Source organism: Gigantopelta aegis, chromosome 10 (genome assembly GCF_016097555.1).
Source record: "Gigantopelta aegis isolate Gae_Host chromosome 10, Gae_host_genome, whole genome shotgun sequence".
Lineage (NCBI taxonomy): Eukaryota > Metazoa > Mollusca > Gastropoda > Neomphalida > Peltospiridae > Gigantopelta > Gigantopelta aegis.
In genome coordinates this window covers 74,848,894-74,873,470 of record NC_054708.1, presented here as the reverse complement: position 1 = coordinate 74,873,470, position 24,577 = coordinate 74,848,894, and the positions used below count along the sequence as shown (strand labels likewise).

Below are 24,577 nucleotides of genomic sequence, written 5' to 3'. Positions count from 1 at the left end.
GATCCATCCTAACATGTCTGGCAAAAACGTTAAAGTCCAAAAATAAAATTAGAGTGTTCGGCCGAAAAGGTTTTAAGTTGATTTGAGCAATTTAGACGGGCTACCAAAATAAAATGCGTCAGACTATTTACAAAAAAATTTATAAACATAAAATTTTGAAAACCGGTCAAAACATTTAAAAGTCGACTAAGCCCTTACCTGGAGGCGAAGGTTCTTGGAGAGGCTGTCCGCGGGACTCATGGCGTGTTGATGGACTGCTGGGCTCTGTAGTTGGGGTGAACATCAGGCAAGTTCAAGTAACAAGCTGCGATAACTCCCTTGTAGTCCTGTTGAAGGGCCAGCTTGAGGATGTGGTGTAGAGTTGCATTCTCCGTCTCTGGCTTGAGTACAGCTTGCCGGTACAGCCCTCCCCGCGTATACGTCACAAAGAAGTTAGAGCTGACGTTGCTCCCCATTGTCTGGTACTTCCCTATGCCAGATGGTAGAGGACGCCAGGAAGTCTCCTTGATGGGGATGGCCATCTGTGTGTGACCCATGAAATCCACTTGGTTCAGGTGTAATAGCCCAAAATATAACCCCCGCCAAACTATACCCGGGTTATAAACTGGACTAGCCCAAAATATACCCCGGGGTATAAAACAGGCTAGCCCAGAATATACCTCTTTAGTCTGTATTTCAGTGTCCAGAGGGGTTTTTTCCATCATAATTTATATATTTTGGACTAGAGAATATCGAAATATCTTCTAAAATGACTAATCTGTGATAGTTTTATTTCTATGAAAACAATAGTTGCTTTCGTTTGAAGCGTTTATTATTATTATTATTATTATTATTATTATTGATTGATTGATTGATTTATTTATTTTGTATACAGGTTAGTAATAAAAAAATGAGGGTTAGGATTAGGGGTATAAAACAGGCTAGCCAACTTTAACCCCTGATATCGTTTGGAGGTGTGTGTGTGTGGGAGGGGAGGGGGTCGAAGCAGAAGGGACCGCCCTCGTGAGTTCAGCTGTTGGTTTTGGCCTATCCCCTAAGTCGCCCCTGCCGGTCTCGCCTTCTTCTTAGAAGCAGGTGAGACCGCCCCTGACGGTTGAGCTGCCGGATTTGCTCTACCCCCCCCCCCCCCCGTGCCGCCTTTTGGTCGCCTTCTCCTCCTACTTGCCGATCCACGCGGCTTATTGTCACCCAGGGTGGGGGAGGGAAGAACTACGGAGACGATATATGATATCAACTGCATTGTAGAGTAGGTTTGACTGTACCTTTAAAACGGCTTACCTAATCACATGTGTAGGTTTGACAGTACCTTTAAAACAGCTTACCTAATCACATGTGTAGGTTTGACAGTACCTTTAAAACAGCTTACCTAATCACATGTGTAGGTTTGACTGTACCTTTAAAACAGCTTATCTAATCACATGTGTAGGTTTGACGGTACCTTTAAAACAGCTCACCTAATCACATGCCATCTTACGACAGCTGTCGCAAACTACATGTATGTTATTATCGTCAGTCGTGACCTGATAAATTGTTTACCCGTCTATGCGGGGACACGCTGTAGGAAATCAGTCGCCTTGGGTTTCACTCGTACGACGCTGTTAAGTGTACACGATTGTAATTTACAAACCAACAGACATGTCGACAGAAAGGATGGAGACCAAGAAGTGGCCAGGAATGGTGGACACCGCCTATCCGGAACCCTTTAACAAGGTAAGCTAGAATAGTCCACGTGCGTGTACAGAGGAGCGTGGGGTCGAAACCTCCCACCTTACTCCAAGCGAATTGTTTCTCATTTCAGTGATCCACCCCCACCCCCACCCCACCCCCACCCCTAAAAACGTCTTTCACCACTGTCTAGACCCTCTCATTCCCATCACAATTTCCTATACGTTGCGCATGGATTCATCCGTATATCTTTTCTTTTTGTGATTGCAATTACAGGGGGCGTATATAGGAAGCTGAAAAGAGGATTGTGAAATATTATTGCAGTTTGAAAAATGATGATGCGAAACGTTAATGTGCAAAGTTTTTGCCCTTAGGCTAGTAGGTATCGGGTTCGCATCCCAGTATCAGATCCTACCCAGAGTGAGTTTTAACGGCTCATTGGGGACGTGTACGGCCACTACATCGACGTCTTTCTCTGAAACCAATGACATGTAACCATTGACCGCGGTCCTGGAAAGATAATTCAGATATAATATTAGCCCGAGTACTCTGACTGTAAGACCGGCCTCGGTGGCGTCGTGGCAGGCCATCGGTCTACAGGCTGGTAGGTACTGGGTTCGGATCCCAGTCGAGGCATGGGATTTTTAATCCAGATACCGACTCCAAACCCTGAGTGAGTGCTCCGCAAGGCTCAATGGGTAGGCGTAAACCACTTGCACCGACCAGTGATCCATAACTGGTTCAACAAAGGCCATGGTTTGTGCTATTCTGCCTGTGGGAAGCGCAAATAAAAGATCCCTTGCTGCCTATCGGAAGAGCAGCCCATGTAGTGGCGACAGCGGGTTTCCTCTCAAAACCTGTGTGGTCCTAAACCATATTTCTGACGCCATATAACCGTAAATAAAATGTGTTGAGTGCGTCGTTAAATAAAACACTTCTTTCTTTCTGACTGTAAGAGCTGAATGCGGGTGCTGTTGGATTTCTTTTTGTACTATGTGTATTAGTGATTAATATGTGGATTTTTTTTAATCAGTTAACTCGAAATGATCGATGTAAAGGTATTTGACGTCAAACATAGGATTGTTGTGGTATTAGAGCGGAAATCTTTGCCAACTTTTTGGTTGTCGGGAATTGCCCAAAAAATGGTCTCTGACTGTAATGAGAGCGTATTTATGTCCAAATGTCCGTCTAGCTGTCTTACAGTCAGAAAGAAAAGAAAGAAATGTTTTATTTAACGACGCACTCAACACATTTTATTTACGGTTATATGGCGTCAGACATACGGTTAAGGACCACACAGATTTTGAGAGGAAACCCGCTGTCGCCACTACATGGGCTACTCTTTCCGATTAGCAGCAAGGGATCTTTTATTTGCGCTTCCCACAGGCAGGATAGCACAAACCATGGCCTTTGTTGAACAAGTTATGGATCACTGATCGGTGCAAGTGGTTTACACCTACCCATTGAGCCTTGCGGAGCACTCACTCACGATTTGGAGTCGATATCTGGATTAAAAATCCCATGCCTCGACTGGGATCCGAAACCAGTACCTACCAGCCTGTAGACCGATGGCCTACCACAACGCCACCGAGGCCGGTCTCTTACAGTCAGAGTACTCGGGTTAATATAATATCTTATTTTTATTTTCAAAGTCGTTATTGTTGATAAGTATGCATGGTGTTTTTTAGGTGCCGCCACCTGTCGCCACAAAGAAACCTGGACAGCTGGCGCGTGATCAGATTGAACTATTTTTCAAACAGGTAACTTTTTATATTTTTTTTTAATGGCTGCTATTTTGCAAACAGATGGTTTTGTTTTATTATATTACTTGTTGTCGTACATGCGTACAGACATTTCTTTTAACAGGCTGCTAGGCGAAAGTATGTTTGTTAGATTACTGTTTAACGGAGTTATATAAATATATAAATATTTTATTACGCTGCATTTTTAAAAATTGGCGCAAAGGAATTTTAATTTGGTTGCTGTTTAATTTTCATTTTTAAAACTTATTTCGTGCTTATATCCAATTAAAGTTCAAGTACGCTGATCTGGACACACGGACACACCCTAGCTATCTGGGCTGTCTGTACAGAACGTTGTTAATGGTTAGTGGCTGGTAAGAGAAGCCGGTGTTGTGGTCTTATATTTCCAACCGAGTCATTAAAACTAGTAGGAAATGGTGCCGGGATTTGAACCCAGTACCTAGTACTAGCCTTAAGTTTGATGGCTTAACCACTACACCACAGAGACCGGTTTGTTTTAGGTGGGGTTTTTTTGTTGTTGTTGTTTTTTGTTTGTTTGTTCTTTGTCTATAAATATTGGTATAGAATGCATCTCTGCTATCAAGTAATTGCTAAATTAAGATAAGATGTTTTAGTTTAAGAAAATGTAAATATCATCATCATCATAACCACCACCACCACCACCATTATCATCATCATCACCACAAACCTTACCATCATAATCATTACCATCATCATCACGATCATCACGATCATCATCGTAATCATTACTTTCATTATAACCACCACCACAATCATCATCATCATCATGGTTGTCAAAATCACCACCACCATCACCACCATCATCATCATTATCATTGTCAATATCACCACCAAGATCATCATCATTATCAACATGATCAACATCACCACCACCACCACCACCATCATTATGATAAACATTACTATCATAATCAGTATCACCATTACCATCATAATCATTATCATCACCATCACCATCACCATCATCACGATCATCATCGTAATCATTACTTTCATTATAACCATCACCAAAATCACCACCACCATCATCATCATGGTCAAAATCACCACCATCATCATGATAAACATTGCTATCATCATCACCATTACCATCATAATCATCACCATCATCATCACCATCGTCACGATCATCATCGTAATCATTACTTTCATCATCATCACCACCACCACCATCATCATAATCGTAATCATTACCATCATACAAAAAAGCTCATCATCATAATCATCAAACTAAAGTTTCATTCTTATATCCACTTAAAGACCAAGTACGCTGTACTGGGCACACATTTGGTTGTCTTGGCTGTCTGTCCATGACAGCGAGTACAAACTGTTAGCTGTTAATAAGAGCTGTTAATAAGAGAGAAGTGTAGTGGTCGCATACGTCTTCACTGTTTGATATACCAGTTAACGGCTTACTGGCTGGGACGGGAAATATCCAAATGCAATAAACATACATGTCACAGTAAGCATGAATTAAAATTATTTATATCAACGTTAGAAGTGTGAAGGGTAATAGGATTGATCGCACTCACATTTGCCATTCCAAACAGTGTCATCCTATTTGTATATGAAATGATGTGGTGCGTGCTGTCCTGTGTGACAAAGCGCATATAAATTATCTCTGGCTGTCATTCGGTAGATGCAGTCTCTGTGGTAACAGCAGGGGTTTGTTTTTCTTCTCATTATCTAGTGTCGCAATTTAATCATGTTAAGATACCAAATAACCGTTTTTTATTCATGACAAACATTTCTTAAACGTCTCGGTGGCTTAGTGGAGTTCAAATCTCAGTACTGGCATAGAACATTTTATTAAGCGCATAAAGTGCATATGAAAGATCCCTTGCTACTAATAGAGAAATGTAGCGGGTTTCCTCTCAAACACTATATGTCAAGATTACCAATACAAATGTTTGTCATCCAATAGCCGATGACTAATAAGTCAATGTGCTCTAGTTGTTTCGTTAAACAAAACAAAGTTTAACTTTAACTGATGCAGGGTTACGTCATCGTCAATGAGTTCTTCACGGCCGAGGAACTGGACCCGTGTCGAGACGCCGTCTCTCTGATGGTCGACCAGCTCGCCCAGAAGCTTTTCAACGCTGGGAAAATTAAAGGTACAGTTCACACTAGCTTCACAACTGTTTTATTTTAGCTCAGTCTGTTGAAGGAAGGAACTGTTTTATTTAACGACGCACTCAACACATTTTATTTACGGTTATATGGCGTTGGATATATGGTTAAAGACCACATAGATATTGAGAGAGGATACCTGCTGTCGCCACTTCATGGGCTACTCGTTTCGATTAGCAGCAAGGCATCTTTTATATGCGCCATCCCACAGACAGGATAGTAAACACCACGGCCTTTGTTATACCAGTTGTTGGGCACTGGCTGGAACGAGAAATAGGAGGAATCCCAGATCGATCGCGTATCAGGCGAGCGCTGTACCACTGAGTTACGTCCCCCCCCCTCCCCCCAGTCGGTTGATTTGTTTTAGGTTTTTATTTTGTTGTTCCAACCAGTGCACCACAACTGGTCAAATGACTTGGTATGTGCTTTCCTGTCTGTGGGAAAGTACATAAAAAAGATCCATTGCTGCTAATGGAAAAATGTAGTGGCTTTCCTCTGATGACTACGCGTCAGAAGTACCAAATGTTTGACATCCAATAGCCGGTGATTAATTAATCAATGTGCTGTAGTGGTGTTGTTAAACAAAACGAACTTCAACTTTTCATTATTATTATTATTTAGTTAGTATTATAACTCCGGGGGTTTCAGTTCAGATTAGTGACGTGAATATCTATTTTGTTCTCTTGTTTTTAATTTAATTGTTGTTTTTGTTGTGGGTTGTTTGGGTTTGTTTGTTTTTTGTTGTTTGTTGTTGGGTTTTTGTTTTGTTTGTTTATTGGGGGGAGTGGTGTAATAATAATTAAACAAAAATGTGTTGTTTTTCTCGTGAGTATTCGTCTAGAAACTTTTCAACGGTGCAAAAATTAAATGTACAGTTCACCCTGAAGGAAAAATGTAGCTGGTGTCCTCCAAAACTGTATATCAGAATAACGAAACGTTTGGCATCCAGTATCTGATGGTTGATTAGTCGATGTGTTCTAGTGTTATTAAGCAAAACAAACTCCACCCACCCACCCCGCTGCTGTATGCAAAGTATAACCCTGTTAATGGCATAGTTTTATATATATATATATATATATATGTGTGTGTGTGTGTGTGTGTGTGTGTGTGTGTGTGTGTGTGTGTGTGTGTTGCAAATAGCAGATGCTTTTGTTTCAGATATGTACAAGGACTATGGCCTTTTTCAACGTCTTACTATGCTCGAGAAAGAGTATCCTGGCTCCAACATTCTTCTTTTCAAACATCAAAAGATGCCAAAGGTAAGAAACCGTACCAACACGTCATTTCCAGTTACTATTAGGCTTGAATGGATGTGGATTATTATTACAAAAATAATGTTGGACATTTAAAAAAAAACGTGAAGGAAGCAAAGAAAGAAAGAAAGAAAGGAAGAATGAATAAATTAATAAAAACGACAAAAATCCATCAAAATCATGATTTCCTTTGTACTTCTTTTACAACTCCTGATACTGTTACTGCCGCCACCGCCGCAACCACTATCATTAATATTACCAGTACTACCACTTTCACTACTACTCCTGCTGCTGCTGCTACTGCTACTACTACTACTACTACTACTGCTACCGCTACTACTTCCACCACTATTATGACCTAAATCTATATATTAAAGGCGTTCCGCGACTTGTGGTGTAATGAGCTGATGTTGAACTTGGTGGAGCAGCTGATTGGTCCAGACATCGGAGGTCAGCCATCTTGGAACCTGCGCACTAAGACTCCTTTCAGTGACGCCGGGGTCATCCCTTGGCATCAAGGTAATTAGTTTTACCTTTTCATGTTAGACTAGTTATATATACTTGCTTTTCTTCTTCTTTGTCTTCTTCTTACTACTGCCAGGGGCGGATCCAGGGGCGGATCCAGGGGGTCACAAAATTCTACAATGGGCGATGACCTCCCAAAGGGAGTGAGACCTGTAGGGTTTTTGGGAGCATGCCCCCTGAAATATTTTTAAATAAAGATGCCTCGTCCTCTACATCCACTTTTGTTTCCTTCCATGTCATCATTACACTGGGGGGACCTATATTGGGGGGGGGGGGGGGACAATACACACTGTATGTATGTATGATTTTATAAAAATTTAATAGTTAAAAAACGTTTGATTGGGTGCACACACACAAACACACACACACACACACCGCTTGCTACGCCACTGCATCATCATCACAACAATTACTGTTATTGCAGACAGTGCGTATATGAGTAATGAATCGTATGACCATCTCATACCGACGGCGTGGATACCACTTCTGGACGCCACGGAACAGAACGGATGTATGCAGGTAATCGTACAACTAACGTAACGGTTAAGCTAGCCATCCATTCATATGTGATCCGTGATCCGTTTCTGCTTCCGCTTCCGCATCCATGTCCGTGTATGCGTGAATTGAACATCCATAAATACGTGTTGAAATACGTGAAAACACTCTAAATATTTTAAAATGTCATCGAGGTAATGCCAAGCTTCAAAATAATGCATCTGTGTCAGTGAAACATCGCTCACAGGGTGATTCCTCGCAGACATGGACACCTACACGGACACGGATCGAATTAATGGATGCTTCGCAGCATCTTCCACATGTAGCGAGTTCTTACGGACATGGACACCAACACGGACACGGAGTGGATCAATGGATGCTTCGCAGCGTCTTTCCCATGTATCGATTTCTCACGGACACAGACACGGATCACGGATCACGTATAAACGGATGGCTAGCTTTAGTCTAAATATGATTATAGGAGTGGAAGTCAGCTTATTCCAATACCAACAACCTACTGGGAAAAAAGGCAATCTGACTTCGTTTGCATTAAGAACAAGACCGGAATTAACGTGGGATGGGTATGGCTTGCACATCCATTCAAAAAAAAAAAAATTCCATTACAAGTGTTTTTTTATCTGGCTGAAAGGACCTGATATTATTGTGCCCCGTTTTCATTTCTGCTCCCTCTGCAATTTCGGCTAGGCATGGCCTTAAAGAATAAAGCTATACTAATAATATTAATGGCTTCAAATGTGAGCAATTTTGGAGTATTTTTATATTAATTGAAGGACCTATTCTTAGTTTTCTGCCATTGTGACATGTTTACGACTAACCGATCCTTTTATATATATATATATATATATATATATACATATATATATATATATATATATATATATATATATATATATATATATATATGTTCATACTTAACTTGCAAAAATATATTACTATCGTGACATGAATGTATTATGGAGAAGGCCTAGCATGTTGTATAACTTATGTCTAATCCATTTGTTTTTAAAAAAGCAATACAATATGTTTCAATATATCAATCGGGCCGAAAATCAACGACAGCTACAAACATCATCACACTACCGGAAACACATTATATATCCAGACACCGGTATCCTAAACAAGAACATATATTTAATATATAATTCTAGTCGTCAAAAAGGGGTTTGTTAGTCGAAAACATATTAGGATTATCTTGGATTATGCAAACTAGGATTATTCCTTTAATTCAATAAACTATCATGTATCTGGATCATAAAACTATTAATGTCAGTCTGTCTGTAAATCTGTTTTCCTACCTGCCTGCCTGTTTGTAACAATGGTAATATTGGTGTTTGTTTTATAACTGTTTTATCGTTGTACAGATGGTGAAAAACGGACATAAGTCTGGAATCGTCGCCAGACACACCTGTTGTCATGCCAACACATGGTTCGTCACGTTAGAGGAAGAAGAAATGGCCAAAACTCTTGGTACAATATAGACAACTCTATATTATTATGTGGTTTTCTGGTTTCTGCGTTCCAAAGGTCGAGTGTCCTTCCCAAGGGTAGATCTAGAATTTCATAGAGGTGCGATGATAATTCTAAAAATGGACATCTTGAACCAGCGAATCCGTCGGGTCGGTGAAAGACTGTTTCATCTTGAGATAACCTTAAACATTGTTTACGTGATATACAAAAACTGTTATGTTGAATTGAAACGCCCATAATGACAGTGCTTTAACGAAACTAGAAACAAGGGATCTATCATCTCGAGGGTGGCAGACGCCCCATATCATACCGTTAGATCTGCCCCTATTCTCTGGCATTGACATTCAGTAGCCGATGATTAATAAATCAATGTGGTCTAGTGGTGTCGTTAAACAAAACAAACTTTTAACTGTTCTCTGTCACTATGCTGCTTACACAATATGACAAAGGCCTCACATTCCAGCTATCGTACAGATATTTCATACGTGAGGAGTATTGATACGGAATAGGACCTTTGGCTTCAGAAAATGATTACAGGCGCGTGCGCGGGGGGGGGGGGGGGGGGTTGGGGATCGAAACTCTCCCCCCCCCTGCTCAAGGCGAAAAAAAAATTCATATCCATCCCAGACCCCCCGCCACGAGCTTCGCCAAACACCTCGACCCCCCCCCCCCCTTGCAAAATTTCCTGCGCACGCCCCTGGATTATGTTATAGATCTTTCATTCGTATGAAGTATTGGTACGGAATATGACTTTAGGTTTCAGAAGATGGTTGTTTTCAAGCAAAACTGTTTTCAGTAGGCAAAACAAGTGGAATACAGAAACCAGAAAAACACGTATGTTTGGTTTGAAACGAAATCCCAATGTACGGTATGTAATAAATAGGAAACGTTCGCATTTATAGCATACCCTGGTACCTTACACTGTACATTGGGATTTCGTTTCCAAATAATTGCAACAAAAGAAAGTAACAGTTGTTGATTTTACGACTACAGTGAATAACGAAGATTTTCTATTTTATGATAATCATTTAAACCATGTCGCTGATATTTCTACGTGAACCGTTGAGCTACTCCATACCCATGTACTGCACGCCAATGGACTGATTAAGGAAGGAAGGATTGTTTAGCATGCGCATTCAGCTGTTGTAGCGCACGCCTGTCTTGGGCACAGGCACCGACCTCAGTCGATTTCTCTGTTCAGGACAGGAAAGGGGGCGGGGTAGGAGGAAGGGAAAAGGACTGGTGATATCTATCTCTTATATTATATGATCGGTAAACCTTTTCGGTTTTACGTAAAAGTAATGAAATTACTTTAAATGAATACTAATGAGTGTTAGATGTATTACTTAGTTTTGTGTGGGAAATGTGTAAACTTATGTTATTTTAAGTTCTTTTGAATCAGTTATTTTGAATCACTTTAAAGGCGCAGACCCTAGTTTTAGCCTGTCTAAATAAACACTAAGTTTGGTTAATCTACAAACCTGTAACTCATCTGGGTAAAGATATAAAAAGAGTGAAACAAAAGTCTGTGAGGTTCTAAACGGAGAAATAACGTCTAAAACTAGATTAGAATTTGGTTCGATAACTGTTACTTTTTCAGACGAACGTGCGTTATGAAAATTATGTAAAATGTATTTGGAGGTATTACAAAAAAAAATCCAGGATGACGGAAAACACTTCGGATGTACGAAAATTGATAATCTAAACAATACAATATAAGTAATACTTGTAATTTTAATTATCAGAAACGGCTCTAATGGCGAAAAATACGTCGTAGTGTTTAAAAACTAGGATCTGTCACTTTAAATGGAGATTTTCATCTTCCAAATATTGATATGTTTTGTGTGATTAAAATTTGTTATCAATAAACGGCTCTAATAGTGAAAAATACGTCGTAGTGTTTAAAAACTAGGGTCTGTCACTTTAAATGGAGATTTTCATCTTCCAAAATTGATTTTTTTGTGTGTGATTAAATCTTTTTATAAAACGTAAACCAAACATTCTTGCATCGTACATGAACTGGATACATATATAGCTTGTTCATAAAATGTATGTATTTCGTAAATTAGTTTCAGGGCTTAATGGGGTTTTTTTCTAAACAGGTGTTGATCTGAAGAACGATATCAGTATTGAACCAGTCCCATATGGTGGTTTCATCTTGTTTCACAATCTAACTCCTCACCGAAGGTAAAACTATATCACATGTACATACGTATCACGATTTTAAACATCTAGACATATATGTCATAAGCAAACATGAATGAATGAATGAATGAATGAATGTTTAACGACACCCCAGCACAAAAATACACATCGGCTATTGGGTGTCACAAATGGTAAGTATATGAAAATAGTTATGCAAACAATGAATGAATTAAGGTTTAAAGACACCCAAGCACGAAAAAGACATCGATTATTGTGTGTCAAATATACAAAAAAGAAGCAAAATTAAAACAGTGTAAAGAGATGTGCAGAAATACAAATATCATGGGTAAGTGTATTAAGATTTCGAATTAAAAAATTAACATATCGTAATAATTTCAAAATAAGTTACCCTCGCTGCCTATCATATCCCTGAGACTAGTTTAAGGAATTAATTTTAGCTCCCCTTTGCTTGGTAATTTGTATGGCAATATCTTAAATCGCAACTCATAATTTAAATTAGCAATTAATCACTCTCTTCAAAAAAGATTTCACGTCCATGTCTATAATACAAAATACAGTCACACACACAGTTTTGATAAACCCATTTGTTATCACTATCAAAAGTTGTTGTCAGCATTATTCATGTAACGGACCGGCCTCGGTGGCGTCGTGGCAGGCTATCGGTCTACAGGCTGGTAGGTACTGGGTTCGGATCCCAGTCGAGGCATGGGATTTTTAAATCCAGATACCGACTCCAAACCCTGAGTGAGTGCTCCGCAAGGCTCAATGGGTAGGTGTAAACCACTTGCACCGACCAGTGATCCATAACTGGTTCAACAAAGGCCATGGTTTGTGCTATCCTGCCTGTGGGAAGCGCAAATAAAAGATCCCTTGCTGCTAATCGGAAGAGTAGCCCATGTAATGGCGACAGCGGGTTTCCTCTCAAAATCTGTGTGGTTCTTAACCATATGTCTGACGCCATATAACCGTAAATAAAATGTGTTGAGTGCGTCGTTAAATAAAACACTTCTTTCTTTTTTTATTCATGTAACGGGACGCGATGTAGCCCAGTGGTAAAGCGCTCGCTTGATGCGCGGTCGGTCTAGAATTGATCCCCATCGGTGGGCCCATTGATCTGTTTCTCATTCCAGCCAGTGCACCACGACTGGTATATCAAAGGCCGTGGTATATGCCATCCTGTCTGTGGAATGGTGCATATAAAAGATCACTTGCTGCTTATCGACAAAGAGTAGCCCATGAAGTGGCGACAGAGGGTTTCCTCTCTCAATATCTGTGTGGTCCTTAACCATATATCTGACGCCATATAACCGTAAATAAAATGTGCTGAGTGCGTCATTTAATAAACTATTTCCTTACTTCTTCATGTAACATACGTCTGTCGCCATGCTTTTAAATACTCTGTAACACGAACCAGGGAAATACCAGCCCGTTTTCAGTTTTTAAATGGAGGATTTTTTTGTGTTTCTTGTTTTATTTATCTTACTTTATTTTATTTTATTATTTTTATTTTTTATTATTTTTATTTTTTAATTGGGGGGGGGGGGGGGGGGGGGGTGGAATGAAATACACAGCATATATAGCCAAATGATAATCCAAGAATTGCGCTGAGCAGTAACAAAATTAATGTTGCAGGTCTACTTTAAACGGATAAATAATAATTGTAAATATATATCTGTCACAATATCTTAAAGAAGACTTTGAAAACATCTTAACATTTCAGCTTTTTCTCCTTCAGTGGTGCAAATACATCGAACGATACTCGATGGAGTATTGATTTGCGCTGGCAATCTCCGTCCCACAACTGGAGTTTCTATGATATCCAAGATGGCGTCGTCTTCAGATCGTCCACTGACCCGGATGTCAAACCAGACTGGGATAAATTTCTGTCGGTCGACCGGAAGGAGGCTTGGGAGAACAAGTACTCCAAAAAAGAGGTAGGGGAATTCAATACGTACGTATATTTATTAAAGTGACAGACCCTAGATTTTAAACATTGCGGCGAATTTTTTACTATTGAAGCAGGTTGTTGTTGTTTGATTGTTTGGGGGGTGTTGGAGTTTTTTTATTTATAAATAACTCAAATCAGATATCACTTGGATTTTATTGTTTAGATTATCTGTTTCCGTACATCCGAAGTGTTTCTAGTTGTCCTGGTGTTTCTAATAGCACGAAATGCATGTTTCATATTTTTAAAAACGTGCACAATTATCTCCAAGAAGTAACGGTTATGATGACCAGCTCTTGTCTAATGTTAAGGGTATTTTCAACGTTTCAACGTCACAGACTCTTGTTTCACTATGTTAAAACTTTATTCAAGTGTGTTACGGGTTTGTAGATTAACCAAATTTAGTGTCTATTTTCACGAGTTGAAAGTAGGGCTTGCGACTTTAAATACTAGTATTTCAAAACAATGATGCTCCTAAGTATTGCCGAAAGATGCGCTTATTCTGACTGTAGGTTGTGCAGCATTTTCAAGTGTTATAGAAAAAACCTGCTACCAACACATAGGCTGCTCTTTTTGATTACCAGGAAGGGTGTTTTATAAATACAGAAAGGACAGCCCGTACGGAGGCGGCAGTATTGTTTGGTGGGTCCAGTGTGAGTTGATCACTGTATTTATTACCAGGATTCCAAACATAAACGCATGTACAAGTTCTTCATAGGCCTGTTGTGTATTATAATCAAATGTCTTCTCAATGTTTAGGTTTAAACAAATATCCTCGAGATTGCAGCTTTTAATAATTGTAACACACGTTTCGAAATTAACTTCTTTCAAACTGTATTTTGATTGTTTTGTCACAGGTTACGTCGGGGAGCGAGCCTGAATTCAGTACCGTAATAACCGGGCCTTGGATCGGTAAGTGGGAAATCGTGAACCACAACAAACATACTGAAGCCTTTAAGCAGTTTCTCAAATAGCCATTTTCTCCGATTACGAAGAAAGGATATGCGATGTGTGGTGTTTTGATTACAAACCAAACACAAGACTTGAAGACAGTTCAGTGTGACACAAACTGTTTGTTGGAGTGTCGAGAATTTTATATATTTTGAGGGTTTTACTCTCACACTCTCTCTGTCTGTCTCTCTCTCTCTGTCTCTCTCTCTCTCTCTCTCTCTCTCTCTCTCTTCTCCAGTTTAATAATAATATATAATACATTGTAATGGGCTTACACTAGTCACTCTCGTGTTAGTCCCGTACCAAACCAATTGCGAACGGAGGGTGAATTTTTATTTCTTCTTTTATGTTTTCAAGACATTGGAAATGACACATATCAAGTGGACGTGGATGCTCATCTAAGATCTATTTTATTATGGCCTTATGTTTGTATGTCTATAATCTTACAAAGACCCCACATGCTGATTTATTTTAACTAGTGTTTTCTTGGAGGTGGTTTTGTTTCTCTGTTTTTGTATTTGTTTTTTCATTTGAAAATAAAACATTTAAAAAATGATATCTCAGACAATTTTATTGATTGATTAGTTCGTTAGTATGACTGAATCAGTGGCGGATCTAAGGGGCGCAGGGGGCCTACCCCCCCCCCCCCCTAAATATTTGGGGGTGTTTTGGGGCGTTGTTGTCTTTCATGTTTTACGTTGGAGAATCCAAAGAACAGCTAATAAAAAGGTCTGGCCTTACGCCTTACATATCATTCACTCACCAAACCCCCACACTCACATGCACACTAACACCCCAACCCCAAATGGATTTTCCAGATCCGCCACTGTGGATGTTGTGGATGTCCAACCAGTGCCCTACGTCTGGTATGTATGTATCAAAGGCCTTGGTATATGTTTAGTTGCCATGTATGTGGGAAAGTGCACTTAGTACCATAGGGAGACCAGTTTATGTGAGCATAATCATTCGGTTCTAAAGCATATCAATATTTATATTTAAAAAAAGAAGATAGTTCTTATCCCGCACGTGCGTCAAAAACTAGCATGTAACAGAAGGAAATGTTTTAATTAACGACGCTCTCAACACATTTTATTTACTGTTATATGGCGTCGGACATATGGTTAAGGACCAGCTGTCGCCACTTCATGGACTACTATTTTCGATTAGCAGCAAGGGATCTTTTATATGCAGCATCCCACATACAGGATAGTACATACCATGGCCTTTGTTACACCAGTTGTGGAGCACTGGCTGCAACGAGAAATAGCCCAATGGGCCCACCGATGGGGATCGATCCTAGACCGACCGCGCATCAAGCGAGCGCTTTACGACGCGGCTACGTCCCGCCGCTAGCATGTATTAGACGTAACTAATGTTAACTACATCACCGGTTTCAGTGAGTGAACATTCCAAAACAAAACTTTCCAATGTTTTATCAAATCATGTATGTTGTTCAAGAAAATCTTGCTTGTAATAATTTATATATATATATAAAAAAAAAATTTTTTAATATTTTAAGGCAAATTACAAAATGGAGTCATCAAGAACAAATATTAACAGACAATATTTTTAAAAAACGAATATAACAATTCTGATGTCTTGCAATCAGATTATAATTAAGTTGAGGAAAAGGACGGTTATAATAGAAAAATTGTTTGGTTAAAAAATATAAGATGCGTTCTGAGTTTTAATAAATATGTAAACAGACATCCATAAAGATATTTATTTTAAAATATATAAGGACCATATATTTTGGCAAGTATCTGTGAAGAGAACTTTGCGAGCAGACGCCGTGACAATCGTGTGACTTCAGTAATTCAGCTATATAACTACTATCCTGTTCAATTATTTAGACCCAAAGCTTTTTGCAAATGTTACGTTTATGTCCTATTCGATATTTGTTTTCTTTGCATTTACATGAAAACAAACCCAAACCCCGACAGGTTTTATATACAAATCATCATATAAAATGCACGAAGTTGACTTAATTCCACTTTTTAAAAATCTCTGTGTCTTTTGAATGCACGTTATTTCTCCTATAAATAACTAAGGTCATTTGCATATCAAGCATCATTCTATAGTGCGTTTCAAACTAATGTTCGGTTCTATCGTCCTATCCGCACAAATCGTAGTATGACCTATATTTAAGAAAATATCTGTAAACATGAAGCAGGCGCGGATTCAGGTGGGCAGTTCAAGTGACAAAACCTCAGTTTGAAAAAAAAAATATGTATCAAATATTATAATTATATTGTGGAATACACAAGCGCGCGCGCTGAAGGGAGAGACAGACAGACAGAGAGAGAGAGAGAGAGAGAGAGAGAGAGAGAGAGAGAGAGAGAGAGAGAGAGAGAGAGAGAGAGAGAGAGAGAGAGACGTCATTTATGTAACGACGCACTCAACATATTTTAATCTATGGTTATATGGTTATAGGGAGAGAGAGAGAAGAATATGGTATGCATGCGATTGGTGGAGGTGTGACCCTCTGCACAACCCCAACCCCACTTAAGGCTTCTTTTGTATATGGAGCGGGACGTAGCTCAGAGGTAAAGCGTTCGCTCATGGTAGGTCGACTGATCGATCCCACATGGTGGACCCATTGGGTTGTGTCTAGTTCCAGCCTGTGCACCACAACTGATGTATAAAGGCTGTGGTATGTGCTATCTGTCTATGGGATGGTGCATATAAAACGTCCCTTATTGCTTATCAAAATTGCTTATCGGAAACAGTGGCCCATGTGGCGGTAGCGAGTTTCTTTCTCACTGTCATAATGCTCCTTAACCGTTTTGTCTGACGCCACATAAACGTATATCAAATGCGTTGAGTGTGTCGTTAAATAAACATTTCTCTCGTATGTATGTGTAGTCTATATGCATTTCTAGTCGATTAGTTTATAGGTTGTTAGGTTGTTTGATAGTGAATGATATGGAAATAAATAGTTTTTGGTGTTAAAAGAGTTCATGCATACATTAAAGTAATACTCCTGATGGGTATGGAGAAATAACTTAATCAGTCGACGAACTCATTTCTTCATCACTATCTTCGTTAAGGGGGACTATCACAGGGGGTATTTTATTTCTTATAAAACTATTTTCTTTTCTAAAATCTTCTTCGATCTTTATTACATGTTTAACTACGTCAGAGAAGTGTGTAGGTGTGACAGAGTTCAATGCATGTGCAAGTTCTCTCCGCACCGTGGTAATTTTACCATCATTATGACGAGCTATGTGCCCTTTGACTTGACTCCAGATCAGTTCTATCGGATTGAGTTCAGAATGTCTTGGCGGCAGTCTTAGACACAAGTGCCCATGGCGTTCAGCAATATCATCAGTAACAAATTGCTTTGCACATTTGTTACTTTTCACAAGTTCATAAAGAACTGGCTTTGTCATGTTACTCTCAAAAGGTATATTTTTGTTTCGTAGCCACGACTGAATTTCTTCCTTTTTAGCGTTTAGTGCAGGACATCGTGTAATCTCAGTTAATTTGTTGTGGTAGCTTGCGTTATCCATGACGATAACAGAAGGTTCTGGTAGAGAAGGCATAAGTTGTTCTTCAAACCATTTGATGAAATTGTCATGATTCATCTCACCATGATAGTCTCCGTCTGTTTTTTTAGCCTCAAAGATCAATTCACAGCCATCTATCAATCCATATTTATCACAGCCAGCATGACAAATAATAAGTCTTTTTCCCTTCCCAGTCACCGAACAGAGTTTAGGAACTCGATCAGCAGCGTCTGATTTCGGCAGGTGATTGGCGGTACTTGTGCCCGGGTGGATATCTGTCCAGTAGTGGGATGTTGTGTGGTTGACATTCACCCAGGTCTCATCTTGATACACTATTAAATACCCCTGTTCTCGTAAACTGGATATTTCATGGAGATAGGACAGTCTCCTGTCTGATATATTGGCGTCCTCAAAAATCACTTTTCCGGTTGTAGACATATGTTGGTATTTAAAATCGAGGTCATGGAGTGTTCTTTGTAAAGTTGATATGGATATGTTGATTCCACATTCCTCCCTTAAAGCCACGTTAATCTTATGTAATGTAGGTAATTCGCCCTCTCTATAAAATCTGTATACTCGTCGTCTAATAACATCTTTATCAAATAAATCGATGAGTTTTCGGTCGCGTTTTTTAACAGTGATTTCTGTGCTTGGATTCGTAGAGCTTAGATTTTTCACAGTTCTTTTTACTGTTGAAACCGAAACTTTAAGTGCAGCGGAAACTCGATCGACAATTCGATAAGAAGCATACCTAGGTCTACCGCGCTGATATTCATCTTCAAAATAATCGAAAACGTTCTTAATACACGATTTTACATCAACTGAAGTGTTTTTTCGATTTACCCATATTTTTCCTCAAATAACAATAACAAGAATGTCGACTAATACATTTTCAATGAATTTATATACCCTACCTAACTTGTATTTTACGTGGTTTACACATTGCTACAATAGCACGTGCAGTCATAGATCGAAATAATGATGTTATTGACCAAGCAATGCTATCGTATTTTGAACATTCAGGGCTGTGTCTGCGGGATGAAAAAGTGGTTGAACCCATACGAGTCCGAACAATAGCCCTTTGGTTTTTCGCATTACAAATGTAACACCCCACCCCCAAACCCCAGCCCCTAGCACCACCCTAAATACTATATATATATATATATATATATATATATATATATATATATATATATATATATATACGTATGAGTTCCCAATTTAGAGGCAAATTAAATAACATTTTTATTATTATTTGATGTTGGTGGCCTTTGACATTTTATTCCCCCCCCCCCCCCCCCGGTCTTCTGGGTCCGGCCCTGCATTAAATTTATTTATAAATTTGGAAAGCACATTCCTGCGGAGTGTGAGGTGATTTGTGTTTATTACTGTGCTACACCTCAGTTGTGTTAGGTTAGGTATGGTATGCTAATATATAATTGATATAATAAAATAAAAATACATAATACATTAGCTAAATTTATTAAATATAATGCACCTACAAGAAAGGGTTACATGTTCTGTTTGTTTACATCTATGTTTAACGGAAAGATTAGACAATGCTGTTACACACTGCAAAACAATAATAACCTTGATTTAGTGAAACAAGCTATAATGGCCTTCACGTAGCCTCAGATCCCAATGTTTTGTTATGCAAATAACCGTAGTTATTTATAGGCGAAATAACGTGCATTCAAAAGACACAGAGATTTTTAAAAAGTGGAATTAAGTCAACTTCGTGCATTTTATATGATGATTTGTATATAAAATCTGTCGGGGTTTGGGTTTGTTTTCATGTAAATGCAAAGAAAACAAATATCGAATAGGACATAAACGTAACATTTGCAAAAAACTTTGGGTCTAAATAATTGAACAGGATAATAGTAGATTTTTATTTCATTTTAGGGGGGAATCTTGAGAGTGTTTAGGTTAAAAATTAAACATTTGCGGAATCAAATAGACAATAACACCCACAGATCTAAAAACTCAATATGGTTATATCCATTGTAAACTGAATCGTTTTTCTATGGAACTAACTGTATATTTGGTATATCTTGAAAAAAAATACCTGGCTACAATGTAACTATAGACCCTTGAATCGTCAACTTCGCCTGTTCCAATTACTAATGACGTCATTTTCTAATGACGTCATTAGCCTTCCGGGTGTTATTTTCATTTGATCCCGGAAAACGAATATAATTAACCAATCACAATACAGAACACACTCGCTATCAGTTTACAATATCTTATGCGTACTCATTCAACACACTAAGTTTACCTAGGGTAGAAGCAGTGGCGTCGGAAGAGGGGCGGCAGGGACCAAAAAAAAAAAAAAAACTTTAATTTTTGGATGTAAGGTCGGGATCGGGACATGATTTGGGTAAACATTACAAGCACCCTGTGCAATGTAGTGATTATCTTGTTAATAACATTTTAATTAGATGATGTAATTTGAGTTAAAGCCCAGGCCAAGCTACTAAATGATATAGGCTATCATTTAGTAACTTGTATTGATGTGTAGGAGGACAGTTATACCTGGCTTCATATAATAGCAACAACTGACTGTACTATGTTGTTTGTTTATTATTTTGTAATACATTCTAAAACAGTTTACTCACATGTAAAATGGTATTTGCATTTTGCACACTTCCAAATATGTCAAAGAAAAGGGTACAGATGGTGAGACCTCATACAAATCAAACTTTTTCATTGTCATAAAATTATCGGTGAAATATGCTTTTTTACCAGTACTTTTGCTACAAAAATATGTATGAGATACCTACTAAAGTTGTATCTTAAATGCAGCAGAATGCAGGAAATGGCATCTAGAATTCAAATCAGTTATTTGTGAATAGCTGACATTTATGCATGCCAGCCCATAGCATCCTAAATATCCACCTATAGTTTAAAAATAAAGAAAGATACAGGTATTTTCAGTCTCAAGGAAATTACAAAAAGGGTCATAATTGTAAAGAGGACTTATTTTTAATATTTTTAGTTAAATATCTGTGTTACTTTCATCATAATGTGTCCAAACTGCATGATTTGGGGTGCATTTTTGACCATGTTCACACCCATAAAAACCATAAGCGGGAGTTTGTGGATATCACACATATATTTATGGTAACTTTGTTCATCAAATCTTACAAAAACCCTCATTTGAATGAAGGTTTAGCTATTAAATTTTTCACAAAATCAGCCTGTTTTAAAATTTCCCAAAATTATCACGCCACACTTTTGTCACAAGGAAAACTCGGTGTATGAATACCAAGCCTCATTACAGCTAAACCGTTTGTACTGCTGGTGACAAACCAATTGTCATTAAAAAAAAAAAAAAAAAATCCTTGGCTATCACTAAGCTGAATAATTTACTTCCTATTCCAAATAATTAGCATTCAAACCAATCTAATTAAAATTAGCTCCACTATTACATGTGGATCTAACAGCAGCCCGTTGGAGCTCATGTCCAGTTGACCTTTCTTTCGACCAATCAAAACCTTACTTGCAAAATCATGCCAGTGATTTGAGTGCGCGAGTGCGAATAATTTTAACATGCTCATATACCACTAGAGTTTCGAGCATGTCCGTCCCGGGGCCTGTCTCTGGATAGCCAGTGACTTGCTCCGGGACAGAACAAAATTAAGGGGACAATTTTGAAATTTACATCCACAAATTAAATAGTGGGACTTTAAAATTTTGATGCGCATCTCTAATTAATTTAATTAATAAAGAAAATTCTACTCATTAAATTTGGTCGCTAGATTAGATTGGGCAGTCAAAATGAAATTAGATAGATAACACGCCTGATTTGGGATGGTGGGGGGGGGGGGGGGGGGGAAATGGACAGAATTTTGAAAATAACAATTAGTAAAAGAAATTAGTAGGATTAAAATTAGAAAGAAAAAAGTTACAAGCCAAAAATAAAAAGAATTGACTGCTCGGTCGAATATTTATATAATTTGGAGCATTTTGGAAGGACAGTCCAAAAATAAATAAGAGAAAGAAGAGGGGATCGGACTATTTAATAAAAAATTTTTTTAAAAGAAGTAATTTCGACATGAATTTTTGAACGAAGGTCTAAAAGTTTTTAAAGTCCGATCTATACGTCCACGTGAGTGGCCTCGTTAAGGCCGTTAGGTTGTTACGTCGGCGAGGCTGGAGTGTCCCGGAGGTTCGGCAGCAGATGTTGGCGTCGTAACAGGGTACTGACTACCGTACCGTAGTCGTGGCCGCAGACCGCTCGGATCATCTTATGTAGATTCCGGTTGTCCAACTTGTTCGAAAGTATGGCCTGTCTATAGGTCTGCTCCCTCCGGTGCGTCACGACTACGGTGTGGTGAGTACCGAACATCTTGCTGTGAAGTTCGTACTCGCTGCCGTCCTCCAGGGGTCTCCAGTCCGCGTTGAGGTAACTGCCACGGAGCTTGGTCGGGTCTGTCGTGTCCCCCTGCATGTACTGATGAAGGTGTTTCTTCAGTCCGCTCACTGCGACGGTCCACTTGGACTCTTCGGGGGAGGGGGGGGGGGCGACTACCGGCGCTAGTTTCTCGGTCTTGGCTGGCTGGTTGGTCGGTGATGTTGCCTTCCTCTTGCCAACGGCGGCTGATCGGGCCTGTGGCGTGGCGACTGGCTGTACCGGCGATACCGGCCAGTTCTGCCTGGGCCACGTGACGGTCGGCGATGGAGGGTCGTCGTGGGGTGTCTCACACACCGCGGTGTTGAGTCGGTCCCTCTCGGTGGTCGACGGTTCCCGCAGGGCTGGTCTCGTCAACTCAGGCTGGGTTGGGGGCGGCGTCGCAGAAGGGACCGCCGCTGGCGGTTGAGCCGCCAGCTTTGGTTCCTCCCCCCCCCCCCCCCCCCCGTGCCGTTCCTGGCGCGCTTTTCCTCTTCCTCCATCTCCTCTTCTTCGTCGGTACGATCGCGTCACCGTACACCAGTCACGGAAGCCCGTGACCCAGTGTACGAGACGCGATACTCCAAAAGTTTTCCATAACTGCATAAGAGTCCCCCCATGTGGGGGGGGGGGGGGGGGGGGGGGCAACTCGAGAGTACAAGGCGACACGTCTGTTCTCATTGTGAATCAGTTCGGAAGTCCCAGTGATTTGAAAATAATTGGAAAACATTCGGGATTATGCCGAGGGTATAAAAAATGATTCGGGTGAATTACGAAGTGTGCCGGAAACTAATTTCAATATAATATTTTATGGTATAGCCATAAAATCTGTTTATACCAGTATACAATCCAGACTTTATTACTTCACTTTTCCCCCTGTTTTTTTTTTTTTTTTCTATGTTGAAATAGACCAATAAGTTCGCCTGTTGCATAAATAGTGTCGCCCGATATTTTTAGAATTTGTATCTTCCCGAATAACGCTATAAAAGGCGAAGTGTAATTGGTCGATATTTAAATTGTTATTCAGTCGATTTTTGCATTCCAAAACAGCAAGCGATGAAGCTAGACGTGTGTGCCTGCTCTTTTGAGTTAACCCCCCCCCCCCCCCCCCCACCTGGGGGGACTCATTGCTAGTTATGGGAAGATCATCGAATACCGCGTCACGCACACCGGGTCACGGGCAACCGTGACCTTGGTGTACGGTGACCCGGTTACTAAGCCAACCAGGAAGAGAAGAAGGAGGAAGACGGACGCGCCAGGGGCGGACCGGGGGAGGACAAAACCAGCAGCTCAACTGCCGGCGGCGACCTTTCCCGTAGCTCAACCCCAGCACCGGTCTACACCAGCGAGGCCAGATGATCCAGCCCAGCCGGATCTACCTGACGACTTGCCAGAGGCGGACCCCGACCTGAACCAGGCCGTGATGGAATCGCCCCCCACAACTCCTCAGACTTCAGCTCCCGGGACTCCAGCGTTGCCACCTACACCTAGGAAGAAAGCCGCCGTAGAGTCCCAGGCCCGTCTTATGGTCGTTGAGAAACGGAAGGCGATTGTGTCTCCAGGCGACCAACCAGCCAAGCCAAGTCCGCCGACACAACCGCCCCCACCTACTCCATCTCCAGCAGAAGACCAGCCCTCTGGACAACCTTGGTCACTGCAGGCCGGCAAGTTACCAACACGCTACGCGAGGCTGGTGAAGACCAACATTGGGGATGTCCGCCGGCTCCTCTGTGAACCGAGCCTGGAGTCATACGAACCTCTGCCACGAACCGAAGGAGAGTTCTCGGTGCGCAGGATCACGATGAACGATGGGCGAGGGATCTGCCTCACCGTCCGCCGGAAGGGACTCTTCCACCAAGGGATGCTTCTCGATGAAATGGACAACCCGACCATCCACCGCGTCATTAAGACCGTTGCCGTCCAATCACCGAGAACATCGCCAAGTCCACAAACCGGTACGCCCTCCACCATCTGGATTCGTCCCTGTTCATCGCCTCTCCTTGACGACATCTCCGCTAACAACCTTTCCTAGGACAGGTATCAACCTCTTTTTTTGGGCTACTTAGACTTTAAACGTTTTGGAAGCAGTTCAAAATTCTTATGTTTATTTTTTTATAAGTAGTCTAACGCATTTTACTTTGGCGCCCGTTCAATTGCTCAAAATCACCTTAAAAACCTTTTGGCTGAGCAGTCTTAACTATTTTGGGTTAAATTTTAGAGTCCGGGCATGTATTTGGAGGCAGTTACTCTTTGTAGACTTAGGTAAAATACAG

At 40.2% G+C, this 24,577-nt stretch overlaps 2 protein-coding genes across 3 annotated transcripts; both read left to right on the top strand.

Moving 5' to 3' along the window:
* Positions 1-1,509: 1,509 nt before the first annotated feature.
* Positions 1,510-14,958, top strand: LOC121383399. Of its 2 annotated transcripts, none has more exons than XM_041513403.1 (10): positions 1,510-1,710; positions 3,354-3,425; positions 5,446-5,563; positions 6,738-6,838; positions 7,210-7,351; positions 7,782-7,876; positions 9,235-9,340; positions 11,443-11,527; positions 13,227-13,440; positions 14,309-14,958. In XM_041513403.1, exons 1-10 carry the CDS (start codon positions 1,636-1,638, stop codon positions 14,423-14,425), a joined length of 1,125 nt encoding a protein of 374 aa, XP_041369337.1. In that variant the 5' UTR covers positions 1,510-1,635; the 3' UTR covers positions 14,426-14,958. The 2 variants fall into 2 exon arrangements, with proteins under 2 accessions (XP_041369337.1, XP_041369338.1); XM_041513404.1 differs by having other exon boundaries at positions 1,514-1,710; positions 13,242-13,440.
* Positions 14,959-23,360: 8,402 nt separating this feature from the next.
* Positions 23,361-24,336, top strand: LOC121383806 (WAS/WASL-interacting protein family member 2-like). The gene is made up of 2 exons (XM_041513904.1): positions 23,361-23,372; positions 23,524-24,336. Exons 1-2 carry the CDS (start codon positions 23,361-23,363, stop codon positions 24,334-24,336), a joined length of 825 nt encoding a protein of 274 aa, XP_041369838.1.
* Positions 24,337-24,577: the final 241 nt, after the last annotated feature.